The sequence below is a fragment of the Pseudorasbora parva genome, chromosome 21 (genome assembly GCF_024679245.1).
Source record: "Pseudorasbora parva isolate DD20220531a chromosome 21, ASM2467924v1, whole genome shotgun sequence".
NCBI classification, from domain to species: Eukaryota; Metazoa; Chordata; class Actinopteri; order Cypriniformes; family Gobionidae; genus Pseudorasbora; species Pseudorasbora parva.
The window spans coordinates 16,386,417-16,404,145 of record NC_090192.1 but is presented as its reverse complement, the minus strand read 5'-3'; the positions used below and the strand labels follow the sequence as shown (position 1 = coordinate 16,404,145).

Sequence of the window (17,729 nt, the reverse complement as noted above, 5' to 3'; positions counted from 1 at the left end):
CTTTACTAGACTGAGGGTTGGACATTGTGGGTTAAATAAATATTTATGCATTATTGGTAAACATATATCAGGAGTGTGTGAATTTTGTAGTAATATTGAATCTATTGAGCATGTACTATTTGAATGCCAGAAATATGAGAGGGAAAGAATAAAGATGAAAGATGATATAAGGAAAATGGGGGTTCAAGCAAATTCACTTATTGAAATTTTGGGTAAAACATCAAAAGACATAAGTAAAATTTTGTTTAGTTTTTTAAAGGCCACAGGTTTAGCAGTTCGGATATAGTTTACAGCTTGGAAAAAATGGTCCTTTTTTATATTTATTTTTTATTTTAATATTATTATTATTTTGTGTGTGTGTGTGTGTGTGTGTGTGTGTGTGTGTGTGTGTGTGTGTGTGTGTGTGTGTGTGTGTGTGTGTGTGTGTGTGTGAGGGGGGGTTCATCTCTGCCTAAGCTTCGGTCCACACTCCAGTACGGTAGGTGGCCGTAATGCACCATTGAATTTGGATGCCAACCACCGTTAAACATCAAAGAAGAAGAAGAAGAAGAAGAAGAAGAAGAAGAAGGTTGTTGCTTAATTCCGCTTAATTCACAACTTCACATGAGCGCCCGTTAAAACCAAACAGTGCGTCCTCCTTTACATGTATTGAGACTTTGTTTTAAGAGCATAATGTCAACAGCGATGAACTTTGGAACCAAGACCTTCCGACCTCGTCCACCGGACAAAGGAGCGTTTCCTTTGGACCATTTCGGTAAGTGATTGAGAACATTCACCGTTGCATTAGTTAGTTAACATTCACAAGCAGTCACAATTTCAGCGTCCCAATTCGCCAATACTATGACCTAAAATTATGTACTGTTTTTGTGAATAAAAAGTACAATACTGCCTTAAAAAGTGGAACAATAAAAATGTTAAATCCAGGGCTCTCAAGTTTTGAACTGAGTTCAGAGTGAGATTTCGGCCGTGGCGGCAGCAACAGGTTTTGGCTGGGTACGGGGGTCTGATATGAAAAATGACACAAATTCGTACAAATAAAATAAAAAATGCATTTAGAGAGAGAGAGAGAGAGAGAGAGAGAGAGAGAGAGAGAGAGAGAGAGGCTTAACAATCTCTTTATTCGACCATTTGTCTTTCTACATCAAATCATACAATTGTTACAAAATAAATTACATTCTACAAATTTAAAATCAACATTTAATTTTCTCCAATTTCACAAAGAACTTCCCCCACTGACCATATTTCAGAAAACATTACAATGCTATTTACCAATTTATAATATGTATACTCAATTTTTATTCTAGCCATTATCATTCCTTTTAAAACCATCTCAACATTTGTTGAACCAATCCCAACATTTTATTTTTCCTAGTTTTCCAGATCGACAATTTTGCCGACCCTAACAAAAAATTCAATAAACATTTCTTCCTTTTTTCCTTGAAATTATATACTGGTCCACTTATAAAAATCTGATGCGAAAAAAGTTCTCCACACCTTATAAAACGAGAGAGAGAGAGAGAGAGAGAGAGAGAGAGAGAGAATGGTTAGTGTTGTTTATTGGTGTTGGTAGCAGGTTTTTGAGGCCTTCAACCCAGAGGTTGGTGGCACCTTAACATGAGCACGGCCGCGCTGAAGTGAGCTGTGGTTTACAACAGAGATTATTTTACTCTCAAATAATCTTAGACAAGCTGCCTATAATTATTGTTTGCTGTATCAGTATGGTTGTATTTTTTCCTCTCTTTATGACAGCGGCAGGGCCGGCTCTAGCTCTTTGGTTTCCCTGAGCGAGATGGAGTTTTGTAGCCTGACAAGCCAGACCCACAACAAGATGTTTGGTCTGGAAACTCACCATAGACAATCTCAATCCGAGGGGCGGGATAAACGGTTGTCTTTCAAACTCCCTCTGCACGCGATAGGATAGGGCTACACCAACCAGAGCGAAGGTTAAACAGAGCTCGCTGACTGATTAAACATTCGTTGTATCCGGTCGGCTAAACTCCGAACACATCTTCCCTTTTTAAGAATGACTTCAGTGCCGTTCTTTTCTCAGAGAAAAGCTGAACTCCAAGTCTTCCAGAGTCGCGGTCAAAGCTGATTCGAAAGACCACCGCCGTTCGCCAGTTTCTGTGTTTACTAGAAGCACGCAAACGCAACTCGGCCATCGTCATTATGGCCCCGCCCGCCGACTCTATACATGATGTGATTGGGCTGTCCAGATTTTGAGGAACACAGCTCAGAATGGTATTGAGAGTGCCTAGACAACACTTGCGGGCAAATTAAATTTGCTGCCGCTAGGGTGCGTCTAGATTTCTAGGCTAGGAGTTTTGCATTTTCGGATTGCATTTTTAATTCCACATTGAATTTTGATACATTCATTGCGGGATAATCAAAATGCAATCACAAGTATCTTAAATGGGAGTTTAAATGCAATTTAGAAAAATAACATTTAAATTATCATTTTGCTACAATTTTTGCTTGAACATTTTAAACACATCTAATTATTTCTGTAATACATTTTAATATTGCAACTTATATAAAGTATTACAATATACAATTTATGTTTAAATTATATGTTAAAACTAATGTAGGAAATAGCAAATGTAAATTATATTATTCAATTTGAATGATCATTTTGTTCCAAATGTTGCACACATGGTATGGAAAATTTAAATTTAAATACTGAAATGCATTGCCATATTACATATTGCATTGCAAATTTTATATGGCTACACTTCAGCTTCCATAAATAGGGGTGAGCTCGAATATATTCGATCTCTAATTAATATTCGAAAAATAAAAATAATATTGAAATTTTACTAAATTGCTTCGCTGGCCATAAATGCAGTGAATCCATTATAAATCCCTCTAAATCTCGCAGTTATAACTAAATCCACTGGGTGGTGCTGTGGAGCGTGTTAATAACTTGACTGTATTTGATTACTAATGTCGTCTGCCTCGTGATATTTGGAATTACTTAGATGAAAATTATCTTACAAAATGGAGTTACTTTTAATAAATTAATTAATGAAAGTGAGTAAAAAAAAAAAAAATCACATCCAAACACCAGTCGAATGTGGACAGCTGTCCATCACCGCATTCACGAGTGCAGAAGAGCACAGATGTTCACTGAGTGAGAGCGCAATAATGTACGATAGCAAAATGCATTTCATGCAAATCATGATTGAGACAAGGCTTCCTTAAAGTTTTGTTGAGGGATTAAGAACAGAAAACACAAAGTGCTGTCAGAAACTGGCCGTGAATCACAGAATGTGACGTTGGAATCAGAACGTAAACTGGGTGGAGGGAATGTATATATTTTTCCCAGATACATAAATCTATTTTATGATTGGCTGTTCGGTCTCTATTTTTATTAGATTAACTGGTGCGTGGCAGGGCCATCAGAACTCTATGGGGAACTCGCTTGATTCCTCTAATAGCGTGCAATTTTGTGTGTGTTACCCTGGCGATTTCTCTGCGTGAGAAATACAATGTGTGGCGTGTGAACGGTTTGAAATGCGTGTGTCTCACGCCCAAAGCGTGAGACTTGAGAGCTCTGTAAATCTATCTTGGTCATAAATAGGCCTAACATTAAGGAACACTCCACTTTTTTTGAAAATAGGCTTATTTTCCAAGTCCCTTAGAGTTAAACAGTTGAGTTTTACCCTTTTTGAATCCATTCAGCCGATCTCCGTATCTGGCGGTAGCACTTTTAGCATAGCTTAGCATACATCATTGAATCATATAGGTCCATTAGCGTGATCAAAAAATGACCAAAGACTTTCAATATTTTTCCTATTTAAAACTTGACTCTTCTATAGTTACATCGTGTACTAAGACCAACGAAAAATTAAAAGTTTCTATTTTTTTAGACCGTTATATAGGTGTCCATTTCGGGGGGGACGGGGGGATGCATACCCAACAGATTTCTTCATGAGTCATTTTGTGTGTTGAAAGAAAGAAAGCTGCTGATTTTGATTCATTATCGTGAGGTGCGGTGTCATGACAAATCCTGTCCCCCTGTGAAATCGTGTCCGCAAGGACCCAACTTGGTAGTGGTTTTAAATGCCTGATCAAAAGCTGTTATCGCGATGTTTCGTGTAAAGCTAATCGAGCCATTGATTACGTAGATATATGCATAGATATCAACGGGCTACTGTACATAGTTTATTCTAGCATGTTAAATCCTAAAAATAAAAACATTTAAGAAATGTTGTGTTACGGGTTAGGTATCAAACACGTCTAGTAAAACGTGTATTAATTATACTAAGGATAAGTAATGCAGGATTGTCAAAGTAGTAGTTTTGATTTCAGTGTCTGGAATAATTTACCTCAACATAGCTGTTGGATGTTTTTCAGTTAGCTAACATTATTGGAAGACAAATATATCACTTGTAATGATAACCCAACTTACCCTAATAAAAAGATTCATGAACGAATAGAATGGGTAATAAAAATGAATCCCGAATGTGTTCATAGTTTTTGTTTAACGCATAAAAAAATTCTAGGCTGTTCTGTCATCTAAAATTTTATTTGGTATAATTATTCAAGTTACTGGGTAGATATAGTGAATAATTTAAAGTTTTTAAAGGTGTAGTTCAACCCAAAAATGTGATTGTTTACTCACCCTAATGTCATTCCAAAAATCAGTACTTTACTGTCAAGTGCATTTTTGTGTGACAAAAGTGCAATATTAAGTATTCAATAATAGCCATCATTATTTGTCCCCCGTCCTAGTTTATTTATTCCAATTTAAGGGACACACCCCAGCAAAAACATTCATGGGGGAACTCAAGGGCCAGATGGGCTGGATTTGCAGAATTTTAGCCACAGTCCAGCCCTGGCCAGTCCACTGCTGTCAATTGTGTTGTGTTTATTTTGGACCTGAGAGGATAACGTGCAGTACAAATATTATCAAAATGCTTCTCAGCAGCGCGGATGACGTCAGGATATTAAGCGAGCTCTCAGATTTAATGCATTTCCCAAGTATTGTATTTTAACTTGGCCTATTTTGCAAACAAAATGACTCTGGTGATTTCCTTAGTGACTTCTTTATAGCGAAAGCCTAAATTGAGTCCACACAGCTCTGTATACCGTGGCAGCGGAATAATTCTATCGTCTTGTGAGCTGGGTTTGCTAATGCTAGCACTAGCGATGCACTCACCTTCACCTTGCGCTTCTCTGGTTTAGCGTCAATTTATGTTCTGAGATAACACTGCCATCTAGCAGTTATACAGTGTATTTGAACCATAGGAGGTAAAAAAATATAGACAACACGACATCATCCGTTTCCGCTGAGCAGAGTTGAAGCTTTCAGATGCTCCGCAAGACCCTGACATCTTGGGACCGGGGTCTGCGCAGTAGAGAGCAGGAAGTACAGCCGCAATATCAAAATCCCACCCACACTCTCAAAGATGCAGAACAATTAATTATGTTGGTGTGAAATAAGCAGTTATAGAAATGTAGAAATTAAAGATATGCTCCAATCTGCTCCTAGCCTAAAAATCTAGACGCACCCGAGCGGCAGCAAATCTAATCTGCCCGCGAGCCTCGTCTAGCAACTCTCAATACCCTTCTGAGCTGTAATTGCCTAACTCTTGCCAGGCCAATCACATTGTGTATAGAGTCGGTGGGCGGGGCCATAATGACGACGACCAAGTTGCGTTTGCGTGTTTCTAGTAAACACAGAAACTGGCGAACGGCGGTCTTTCGAATCAGCTTTGACCGCGACTCTGGAAGACTTGGAGTTAAGCTTTTCTCTGAGAAAAGAACAAAGAATGGCACTGAAGTCATTCTTAAAAAGGGAAGATGTGTTCGGTAGGGCTGTAACGATATGCGGTATGAAATCGCAATATGCAGGTCCACGAACCTATATCGCGATGTGAGAAGGCAGAATCGCGACACACTCCTTCCAACTCCCAGAATGATCCTTCCTGTCCAGGTCCAATTTTTAAGTCAGCAGTATGGCAACATTTCGGCTACCCGGTGGAGAACAAGGATGGCAATCGTGTAGTTGACAAGACCCACACAATTTGCCGTAAGTGTTTCAAGAAGCTTCCCCAACTGGCCGGCAACACAACCAACATGCAGATGCCGGAGACACACTGAGTATTTCTTTCCCCTCAAAATATCTTTTGGACTGTTTTGTTTCCCCCCCATATCAAGGTTTTTATCGTACCGTGGGTCAAAAATCGTGAAACGAACCGAATCGTGGGTTTGGTGTATCGTTACAGCCCTAGTGTTCGGAGTTTTGCTGACTGGATACGGCGAATGTTTAATCTATCAACAAGCTCTGTTGCATCTTTGTTGCACTGCTTGGTGGTAGTGCTATCCTATCGCGTGCAGTGGGAGTTTGAAAGACAACCGTTTATCCCGCCCCTCGGATTGAGCCCTGTCAATGGTGAGTTTCCAGACCAAACATATGAGGTGCCCCTAGGGACATTATTCAGAATTGCCATGCATATACATGTGCTTTTCCTCTCACATACACATATGAAACGAAATTCATTCTCATTCTATAATGAAATGTTTACACACATACAAGTGAAATGCTTTACAAACACAACTGAAACGCGATTATACATACAACTGAAAATGTTATGCTCTCACACACAACTGAAATGCGCTCACACACACATACTTGCATTCTTTTTGGTTTCGTTTTGGCTTCTCGCTTATGTGCGTGTGCTCCGAGTTCAAATGCCCTGCGTGTCCGGGTCGAGAGGGAGCGGCTGGTTGCTTTTAGGGATGCTCCGTGTCCTCCTTCTGAAGAATGCCCTTGGGGCTAGTAAGTTGATGACTCAGTAGGGAAGCGAGGAGAACAGGATTGTTGAAGATCGGATTGTAGAAGAGAAGATTTTTGGAAGAGCTGAGGCCTGTTGGAGGGCCTGCATTGGTGGCATGGCTTAAGTGCCAGCCACCGTGGGGGTTGGCTCCCACAGGGAGAGAGTTGGAGAAGTAAGAGCCAGAGAGTAAGAGAAGAGGGAGGGCATCCGAGGTCCTCCTTTTATGGTCTGGCCGTAGTCCCACCCTCCAGGGTTAGACTTAACCAATGAGATTGTTGGGATTTCCAGGCGGGAAATTCCTCAGAAGATTTTATGGTTCTTTGTTTCAAAGTTCGACTCAGTGGGTCTCTGAGTCTTCATACTATAATTAATGCAACAAACACACACTGCATTTTCTGAATAAGTGATATACATGGAAGTGTAAGTCGTGAAGTGAGCATTCATTTGATAGGAGACATGACATATATGAGGTTATCCGAACTAGTACTTTGTTAAGCCAAAGACAAAAAGATGCAAAATACCATACAGAATAAACATTTTACAAGACAGTTATGTGTTTACATATAATGTCCTGGGGTGCAATTTCATTTATAGATGGTTTGTCTATAATTTGAGGCAAAAGCTCTGTGTCTTAAACTCTTTGTGTATAAGACACTCTTCCTGCACTTTCTGTGGCCAAATTCTTTTGAGCCATAAAACATCTTATCAGATGGTTTCCAGGGTAACGAAGAGTCTTTCTCTGTTGTGTTGGGGGAAGGTCTGATACTCAGCACAACTTTCAAAACATATTTGTTAAATGTAACTGGCGATTGTGTGTTTGATTCGCCTGAGTCGCTACATAATCCCCCCTTTCGCTAGTTGTTGTCCCTCCTATGGACAACAACGAGCGATATCAAAGATTCAGGAAGATCAGACACATCATAGCCATGTTAGGCTCCAGTTGTTTGTGTCTCCTGAAGTGATGGTCGTTCCACTGCAGATAAGGCAGACAGTAGCCCAGTTCAGGTCTCTGTGCTTGTGCAGCAGGTGTCGAGGCAGCAGGTGCCCTGACGGTGCGTCACCTGTCATCCAGAAGTCTGTTTGTGTGGTGCAGGTGTGCTGTGGGCTTTCTGCAGCCCTGGGTGGAACCATGTTCCTCGCAATGGCCAGTCAGTCCTTTAGGTCTCCTGCCTAGGAAGATGGACTGTGCATCTTGACACTTTTATGTCCTATGCTGACTAGGAACTTTTCCAGAGGGTGCCTCGCATTGTGGCCAGGCTGGGTGCCTTCTGGTGATCCACTTTGGTTTCTCTGTTTCAAAGTTCAAAGTCATTGGGGTTTTGAGAATCCCTTCAGAGGCAGCCTTGTGTTCGTTAAAGGCCTTCTTTCTCAAATCACATGCATGACATAGTGTGGGGCTTGGCAGTATTGCCTACAAGGTGACTAACTGGTGTTGGAGGAGAAGGTTCTTGAAGCTGGTGTAAGGTTAGGCAGAGGGCTTGGGCTCCTCCCCCCCTTTGCGTTTGTGTGCAGGGCTGGAGGAGCTTGCGTGGCTGATAGGGGTGTGCATTGGCACTGCCTTCACGATTCGATTCGATTACGATTCACCAGGTAACGATTCGATTCAATTCGATTCTACGATGCATTGTGATGCATCAAAATTCTACTGCACACAAAGCAAATTTTTCATCAGTCATGAGGCAATACAAGCAGATATTAAACAAAAGATTGTATTGGCTGCTATGTGTCTCCTGTATCTTTGACATAAAAGTTATTAAATAAAATAAAATGTAATTAAATAAAATTAAATAAAATGCAATTACCCTTAAATGCATGACTGTTTCACCAAACATTCTAACATATTCAGGTCGTTAGCGACCCAGATCTGTATTTAACATGGAGAGACCTCTACCTGTCATGATAATATATAAAACTCCTGATTTTAGAGTAACAGCTACAGAAGAATAAAATTAAACCTATTTCGTTACCTTTTGGAGCTTGGAAGGATTCAGTTTAAGCAGATGTTTAATACCATCATCTGTCCTCGTCAGAGCTCGTTTACCAGTATATTCAGCATCTGACTCATATTCGCGATCTCCAGCATATTCTCCAAACTCATTTTCAACGTCTTCAAAATCAATATTTTGATCACTGACAGCTTCTTGACCACATCCATCATCAAGAGACAGTGACACTAACATATGATTGTGTTTAGTACTTGCTCTCTGAAGTAAATCACTGAGTCATTTCAAGTTTTGCAGATTATAATTATTGTTTCGTTTTCTGTCAGAGGTAACTATGAGTGAAACGTCACTTCATCATTGCGTATCAGACATTGCCACCTTGTGGAATAAAGGTGAATTGCGCCATATTTCGTCATTATAGATTAATTTGTTATTGTGCAAAAAATATATATAATCCTACACATCGGGTTGTTACCGCGTTAGCGCATTTTTAATAACCTGTCTATCGCGGTCATCTCCCTCCGCCTCAGCCATCTTCCTTGTTGTTGTTGTTATTCTCCCGGAACCGGAAGTATTTGAAACTTCACAACTTTATCGTCTGCCAGAAAATAAACAGTGACATAATCGATTATGGCACTTTGCCGCATCGATGCTGAATCGTTCATGCCCCGCATCGCGATGCATCGCCGAATCGATTATTGTTGACACCCCTAGTGGCTGATGTGAAGTTCAGGAGAGTACGTCTTTCTTTTGAGGATTCATTTGCAGTTGGTGATCAGCAGTCCAGGTTGCTCTCTCAGTACGATGCCCGAGGCTGGACCCGGTGTGATGATGTCTGGTGGTGGCTGGCCTCTGATTGTCTGGAGGCACAGGAGCATGATCACGGCCGCGTTTCTTAGGCATTTCCAGATCTGTTGCATGGCCTCAGTAGTGAAGTGGATGCCTCTGTCTGAGTTGATTCTCAGTGGCAATCTTGACAGGAAAAAGATGTGATTCATCAGGTGGTATGCCGTGGTCTGGGCGGTGTCGTTGGGTGCTGGTTGACACTCCACCCACTTGGTAAACTGGCACACCACTGTGAGAAAGTACTTTTTGCCTTTTGTGGACCTGGGCAGGGGTTCTACCCGGTCGATTTGTAGGTTTGACCATGGGAACGTGGTCCCTCTGTGTTGTAGTGGGGCTCTGTGGCTCGGGTTTGCTGGTTGGAACTGGCAGCGAGCTAGCCATTCTCTAACATACTCTGCCGCATCTTGATGCATCCCAGGCCCATATGCCACCTGTTTCAGTGTGTCATACGTGGCTCTGGTGCCGTGGTGTCCAGCACATGGTGTGTTGTGGGCGTACATTAGCATCACCCCCCTTTGCGACCGTGGCATTACAAGCCGTGGCGCTGTGTTGCCATCGGGTGCAAACCAGAGAATGGTGTCCAGAATACGCATCATGTGTCTGGAGTTATGTAGATGTCTGTGGCTAGAGTCATCAATGAGCTCAGAGTCAGTGATAGGGTGGTTGGAGGGGTCTGAGAGGTGGTCAAGAATTGTCTTTATTGCAGTGTCAGAGGCTTGCGTATCCGCAATATCGTTGTGTGAAAACTGCGGCGTTAGCGATAGCAGCTGCAAGGGAGGCATTGTAGCCGGTGTCGATCGCTTGCTGTGGGTTAGCACTGCAACAATGGGGCTGGATGTGGGGTTTGGGGGTGCCCACATGTCGCCGTGTGGTGTGTTTCTACTGATTGCATTGCACAGTGGTAGACTTTTGGTTGAGTTGTCTGCCCACAGTGCAGGGATACTGTTCGTTGTGATAATGTCATTCAGCTGTAGGTCATTCATGACCTGGGGGCAGAAGGCATCAGAGTCTTTGGATAGCTGAAATGTGCAAAGTAGCGAACTTGAACTTGGCTTTGGGGCTGAGGCTGTGTTGTCACAGTGTGCTGCAGGGGGTCCCGTGGCCTTTGTGACCTGGCAGTCTGGCTCTGCGGGAGTTCCCGTGACCTCTTTGACTTGACAGTCTTGCTCAGACGATGTGTGTGTCTGAAGGGGCAGAGGGTCACGCACTTGAGCCCAGACTTTCAGCTGTTTGAAGTCCAGTACGGGTTCGAAGCGGTCCAGCAGGTCTTTTCCGATGAGAAACGGATAAGTGTTCATAGGGGAGATATAGACTGGGTGTATCAGCCTCATAGGTCCAATTGTCAGGTGGATGGAAGCTACGTGCTTGAGCTGGATGTCGTTTTGGCTATACGACTGCACATTTAGCTTACAAGTGTGAAGGTTAAGGGTGCGATTTTTTCCTCTGTGCTTCAAATCTGAGTCTTTCAAACAGTTGGGCGGATATAAGCGTGAGGTCGGAGCCAGTGTCAACTAGGGCTTCGAGCTTAAATTCCCTTTCCATAGTGATAGTCAGATAGAGTTTTCGAGCCATCCCCTTCTCGATTAGGTTTCCCAGGAGTCTTGGTGTGGGGACCTGTGTGTTGCTTGATAAGCCGTCTGGATATGTGTCAAGTGTCTCATTATGCGTGCAAACAATCAAAGCAGCGCTTTCTGGTACGCTGGGCTGTCCCATGATACTGTCTTGATTAGAGGCTGTTGCTGTCAGCTGTAGTGAGTGTGTGCTGCTGACGTGTGGGGGTGCAACAGTTAGTACACTAGTCCGTGGTTGGGGAACAGTGTTCAGGGTGGATGATTCAGTTGCAGGAAGGGCGGGAAGGTTGATTTCAGGTATCATGTCTAGTCGTGCTGTACCTGGTCCGTCCTTCTTGTCTTCCTTATGAGGTTTCTGTCGGAGGAACTCTTTTAGGATCTTTATGAGCTCTGTAACTTCAGAAGCAGCTACACTTTCTTTGCCAGACGTGGGTTCAGGTCTGGGCCTACCATTGTCCCGTCGAGAGTGGCCTCTTCGCTGGCTTTTTGGGCGAGGCAGGTCCCAGGATCCTTCAGAGCGATCGCTCTGGTACCGTGGACGGTCGCCATTATGACCACGCTGCCCTCTGCTGGCTTGGAGTGGTTTGGACTCTCTGTTGACGGGTCGGTAACTGTGGTTCTGTTTGGGGCCCTCTAGGGTTAGCTCTGGGTGGTGCTCAGAGACAGGGCAGATGGTGGGCTGTTTTACAGTCTTTTCAGAAATGGTTTTCTGTTTGACGTAAGCTTTGTGAGCCAAGTCTCTTAACTGTTGCGTGCCCATGCTGCGCGGGCACGCCAGCACCCCCAGGTGGTAACTGATGGTAGGGTGCAGGTTTCGGAGGAAAAGAGTTTTGAAGTTGATGTCCTCCTCCATGCCTGGGTCGTTACGTGCCCCAAAGTAGGCACGTCGCAGTCTGTTATAAAAGTTCTGTGAGGTCTCACGTCGAGCTTGCTTGAGGTCCATGGCAGTGATGAACCCCTGGTCTGACTCGGGGTCGGAGTACTCACGAATTAGAGCTTGTCGTAGATGCCAGTAGTCCACTTTGATGGCCTCTGGTTGTCGATCCAGAAAGCTGCGTACGTCACGATTAGACGTGGCCCTGAGCAGGTACAGTCTGTCCCAGTTGTTCGCGTGAGCGACAGTTTGCAAGTAAAAGTCTATGTCTTCATGCGTGGACGTTGTGTCCACCTGCCGGGTCTGGGCTGAAGGTAGGAATATTTCTGGCCAGCTTGTCAAGGTTCTTTGAAGCTTCGTGGCTGTTGACCTTGACTTCCTGGAAGGGCGTCCTTTCCTCTGCTGCTGACGGGGATTCGTGGAGACTGGCGGGTGCTCTTTTAAACAGGGGGCTGTCATTCCCCTTCGTAGCTCTTGCTTCGTGGCTAAAATGTGCGGAGTAACTGGTCAGGGGAAACTCTGTGTTGTGTGTTTCCCCCTTCCGGTAACGTTGCACTATATATGATTGTCTCAGTTCTCTTTGCACCATGTCAAGTTCATTTTTGAGCTCGTGTCTTTGCTGGATGAGCTCGTCGATCTCGGCTTGTGCCGACTGCAAATGTTTTGCATAGACTTTGGCGTTAATGTCTCTGTCTTTAAGTTCATCAGTGGCTCTCTCCAGGAGGGATTTGCCACGCCGAAGCTTTTCGTCGAGGTGTTTCCTGGCGTCTTTCTCTGACTGTACTCGTCGGTCGGTGTCACGACGGAGCTCCTTCAGGGTCTTTTGAAGTCTTTCTATTTCTTTTCTTTGTTCTTTGTCTGTTTTGTCGTCTTTCTCTGTGTCTAGAAGCTGATCTAGGCTGCGTTCCACTCCACTTTAAGACACGCACTTGCAAACTTCCCTAAGCACTTCCCCTTGGGGGAATCCCTGCCGCCATTTTGAAGTGCGTTCCACTTCGTGAAGTGGACAAGGGAAGTTTGTATGGACAGACCCTTGCTCCCTCGATTTTGACCGAGTGAGCGAGTCTACTTCATATGTACACTTCAGGCAGCTTCATATACCACAATGCAACGCGATTGTGACGTCACCACATATCACGTTTAATTTACCCCACCACAAACAACTATAACTATTTTTAAAAACATTTAAAACAACCCAAACACATCCATATACATATAGAATGCTGCATTAAACAATTTCGTAAAGGTAAAAAATAAATAATATATCAACTCCATAATGGATTCCAAGTGATCAAGGGCTTAGGGCGTTCCAGTTCAGTCCATTTGCAAAGTTTCCGCCAGTAGTGGGCACTCATGCAACGTAGGCATGACGCACATCCGAGTGAACGAGACGGAGGGAAGTTTGCGAGTGAAGGGCATGATAAAAACGAACTGGAACGCAGCACTAGACGAAGCTGGGTGAAGGCTTGGTCTCTCCGGGCCTCCTTGGCTTGAAGCTTTAGCGTTGCTGCCTCCTGTTCCAGGTTGGCGTAGCTCCCTTCGCTTAGACGTGCCTGTGCGATGAGGACGTGGGCGAGGCTTCCGAGGATCTTGGCCACTTCCTTGTTGGAGTAGCTGTGTGTGGGGTCGTGTGTCATCAGCTGGTCTAGCTCGGTGTCCAGTTGCTCCTGGCTTGGCTGCCCCAGACTTCCTTGACTGGTGGCCGTTAGCGCTTCCAGCCATGTCGTTAGGCGATCCCACGGGACGGCGGAACTGGATGCACGGAACATTACTGCGGACGAGAGAAACACAGCACACACACACACAAAGAGAGAGAGCCAATGCAAGCTTGTTCTAAGCTAACGAGCTATCGTACGGATAGCTGGGAATTTTAGCTAACTGATGTAGACAGTTAGATAATTAGACAATTTAGACAATTAGGTGGGCGGTAGCCCTGGGGGGTCACATGGTGAACTGCTGCTCGGTCGTCCCGGGACTATCTAATTCTCCTTGGGGTCTCTTGGTGAACTGAAAGAAACACAATCGTGATAGTCCAACAGTGAGGATAGGAAAGAGCACAGTGGAAACAAACACAAGATGAATTGGTCTGTAATGAAAGGAATGTCAGCATGCGCGCCGGGAGTGTTAGGGAAAACTAATAGGCTTAATGCTCAAGATATACTAAAATTCGACTTGTACTATGGGTTATCCCAATTCATCCGGGGTGAATTGAGGTCGCTTAAGTGGAAGATTAAATATCAAGAGCAATTTAGAAAAAGGCAAAAGTTTCTGTCAAGTAATGATAAAACAAAAGCACTTTTGATACCGTTTGTAATTACCAGACTGAGCTTTATTCCCAATGGTAGGGGAAAAGAAAAACTTTTGCAGAGAGAAAAAATAATAATAATAATAAAAACATTTTTAATAATAATTTTTAAAGGGTCATGAAACCCCCCTGCTGCAGCGGTGTTTTTTCACACCTTCGATTTGAAAAAGCTTGTTAAAAGGGGAGTGGTCGACTGTGAAAAGGTGGGATGGTATTGTGTGGAAAGAGGGAATGGTTTTCATAAATAGGGGAGTGTCTGTCAGTATAGGTGCATTAAGATTAGAGATATAGCAGCAGCAGACAGCGGTTCTGAGACATGTTCTTGGTTCACGTTGGCATTGTTTACCACAGTGAGATTAAATGAGCGATGAGTACAGCGAATGAGAGAGCTATGAGTGGCGTGCAGCAGAGATCGCAAATCATTCAGCTCTTCAAAGTTCAAACCAGCATAATTCAGTGAGAAATGAAAATAAATGTTATTCTGCATGACGAAATATTTTGCAAACGTGATAAAACTATATTTGTCCAAATATGCACGCTGTTTGGCAAGATGAACAACGCGCCGACGTGATAAGAGAACGTGAACCACCCAACATGCGATGTGATAGAGATGTGTAATTCTAGATCGGGGTAAAAGCGAAGGGGTTTGAGGCTTCATAGTCTCGACCGCGCATCTGAAGCAGAGCGACGCGCGCTGGGTTGCCGTGACGATCCGCGCGGTCACTCGGCAGCTAAATCTATATTTGTCCAAATATGCAGCACGCTGTTTCACTAAGAGCCCGAACACATGCGGTTTAGTGCATGGCTGTGACCACAAATAAAACGGAGAGGACGTGGCTTTTGTTCATTAGCCTACAGATTACAGATTGGTTATTTTGCACTCCTGACATAGATAGTCAACGCTTGCAGGTTCGGCGTGCGATTCCTCAGGTGAATTTTACTTTACAGAGCCTTTGTAGCAAAGGCTTCCACAGACGGCGCCGGTTACAGCTCGCTCGGCACCCTTTACGTTTCTTCGTATCAGCACAACGCCTAGCTTTTCTCCGTGACTTTTCCGCACGCTGCTTCCAAAACTTCCCCACCATATCTCTACAATAATGATGTAAGACGAGCCTGACAGAAGTGACTGTCTCATGCATATTAACTAAATTATCTTGTATGCATACTACAGCGCAGGGATTGGACTGAATGAGCTTTATGTCATGAATATATATCGAGAACCGCTCGGAGCGGTCGACGTCAGCATGTGCCCAGCAGCCCATACTTGGGCCGAAAAGGCCGCGCCGACGTCAGCATTTGTGACGTTGCTCCGACTAAGCTTTTCAAACCGGAAGACAGAAATCGCTCTGAAAAATGCAAAAATAACTATTTTCACATATGAATACCATTAATGAGTACCCTTAGTGTTTTCAATGATGTGCAGCCTATACATATCTGTTTACATCTCAAAAAAAGTGTTTTGGGGTTTCATGACCCTTTAATTAAAAAAATTAATTAAAATTAAAAAATTAAAATTAAAAATTGAAAATTAAAAATTAAAATTAAATAAAAAAAAAAAAAAAAAAAAAATAGAAGCTCAACTTAATTCAAATTAAATTCAAAGCAAGTTTAAATGAAATTTAAATAAGCCTGTAAGGAAAATCAAATAAAAGAAAGCCAATCAAAAATCCTATCCTATAACGATTAATCTCTAAGTGGGAGTGATCCAAATAAAAGAATTAATCAGAAAGGGATTAGGGAGGTAGTGGTGCGCCGACTTAACAGGGTATAGCCACACGGTGGCGTCCTTCCTTCCAATTGGACTGTCTGTGACTTATACCTAATTTCACTTTGAGTTAGAGGAAGTTATGTTTCTTTTTCAACTTCAAATTCGAATAAGGGTGTTTAATCAGCGAGAAAGGAGACTTGGTTGTTGCTAGAGAAATTGTATAAATGAAACTGTGTACAACAGTAAGCAATAAACAATTTATAGGCTCAAACTTATTTTGTTAAGGCAGAATCAAATAACGGAGAGTGAAACTATCCGAATTTATCCACACGATGGCGCTATTGCGCCCGCCCTAGACTAGAGTTAGTTAGGCGGAAATGCTCACCAGATGGCTTTGTCTGGTTCTGAGTCGCCCTCTGGCGTTCTGCACGCGGCGTTGCAATTTTTGAGTCGCCCTGGCGTTCTGCAAGCGGCGTTTCCTACACTTTACTGGCTTCGGCAATCATTTAAAAATGACTCTGGTGCACGATCAACGAAACGGGTGAAAACAGGAATTTATCGTCTGCCTATTCACGCATTTTACATGGACTCCAATAGACATTTATCAATATGGCTGACGGTTTTCAGCATCTTTGATTCAAATGTTTTAGGTCTCAGGTCTTTGGTTATCTAAGCCAGACTTAAACCAGGAGTTGTCGTTTATCTTAACGATATAATAATTATTCTGAGGCCCCTTATATTGTACAGGAGAGTCTCGCCCTGTCCCAATCTTCCGCAATGATAGAAACTTTCCGTAGTTCAGATCAAGCGGGATACCGCAACGTACGTGTCTACAGACTACATCAAAATCTCATTATTTTGATGGAACACATAACATATTGCTCGAGTCAAATGTATGGGTTTTCTACAATACATTTGTTTGGAAATCACGCGGATAAACCCTATTGCGCCTACGGCTGCAGGGGGTTTCGGAGATCACGCGGATTTTCGTACCGTTCATATTTTTATTAATATAATCCGGCTACTTCAACATTTCTCAGCATCTGTTTATGCTTGGGTTCGCTTTGCGTACCCCACAATTCACAAAACAACACCAAAACAAAACGAAACAAAAACGCGCGTGCAGGTTATTAATACCTCAAAAATACACAATGAATAGAATATGAATATCATTCACACATACACAAACGTTTGAAACTTGCCCGCATTATTCTCCACCAAATATACTGTAACAACAATGACTGATGAGTTTAATGTCTCGGGGAATAATTAACTCAAAAGGGATTTAATATTCAATATTCATGAATTTATGAATATTATTTGCCAGTCATTCATTACGTATTAAAATTTTCCGATAGGGAAAATTGTTTAATTAAATACAAGTAACCCTTTATGAAATTGCTTGAAATTATCCTACTAAGTTTGTCCTGCAAATTAGTTATAGACTTTTCAAATTAATTCTCAATAAGGGATTACTGCTTTACGAGCGCATAAGAAACATTAACTTTACTGATCAGGATAAGTTCAATATTTCAAATGGTCATACAGTTTACTTTACTAACATAGTAGCATAAGCAGTTAGGTAACGTTAGATCGCAAGTTTCATTGACTTTGTGTATGTGGCAGAATAACAGATTCAACTCATTAAATGTCTTTTAGAGGTTTAATAAACACAGACTAAAAATAACACTACAATTCAC

General features: G+C 42.7%; 1 protein-coding gene across 1 annotated transcript in view; it reads left to right on the top strand.

Annotated features, from left to right (window-relative positions):
* Positions 1 to 514: 514 nt before the first annotated feature.
* cox19 (cytochrome c oxidase assembly factor COX19) overlaps positions 515 to 17,729 on the top strand; it is a 50,180-nt gene continuing 32,965 nt past the window's right edge. Inside the window, exon 1 of the mRNA XM_067429952.1 lies at positions 515 to 754. Coding sequence (XP_067286053.1) covers positions 673 to 754 — 82 coding nt within the window. The 5' untranslated portion in view covers positions 515 to 672. The remainder of the gene's footprint in view (positions 755 to 17,729) is intronic.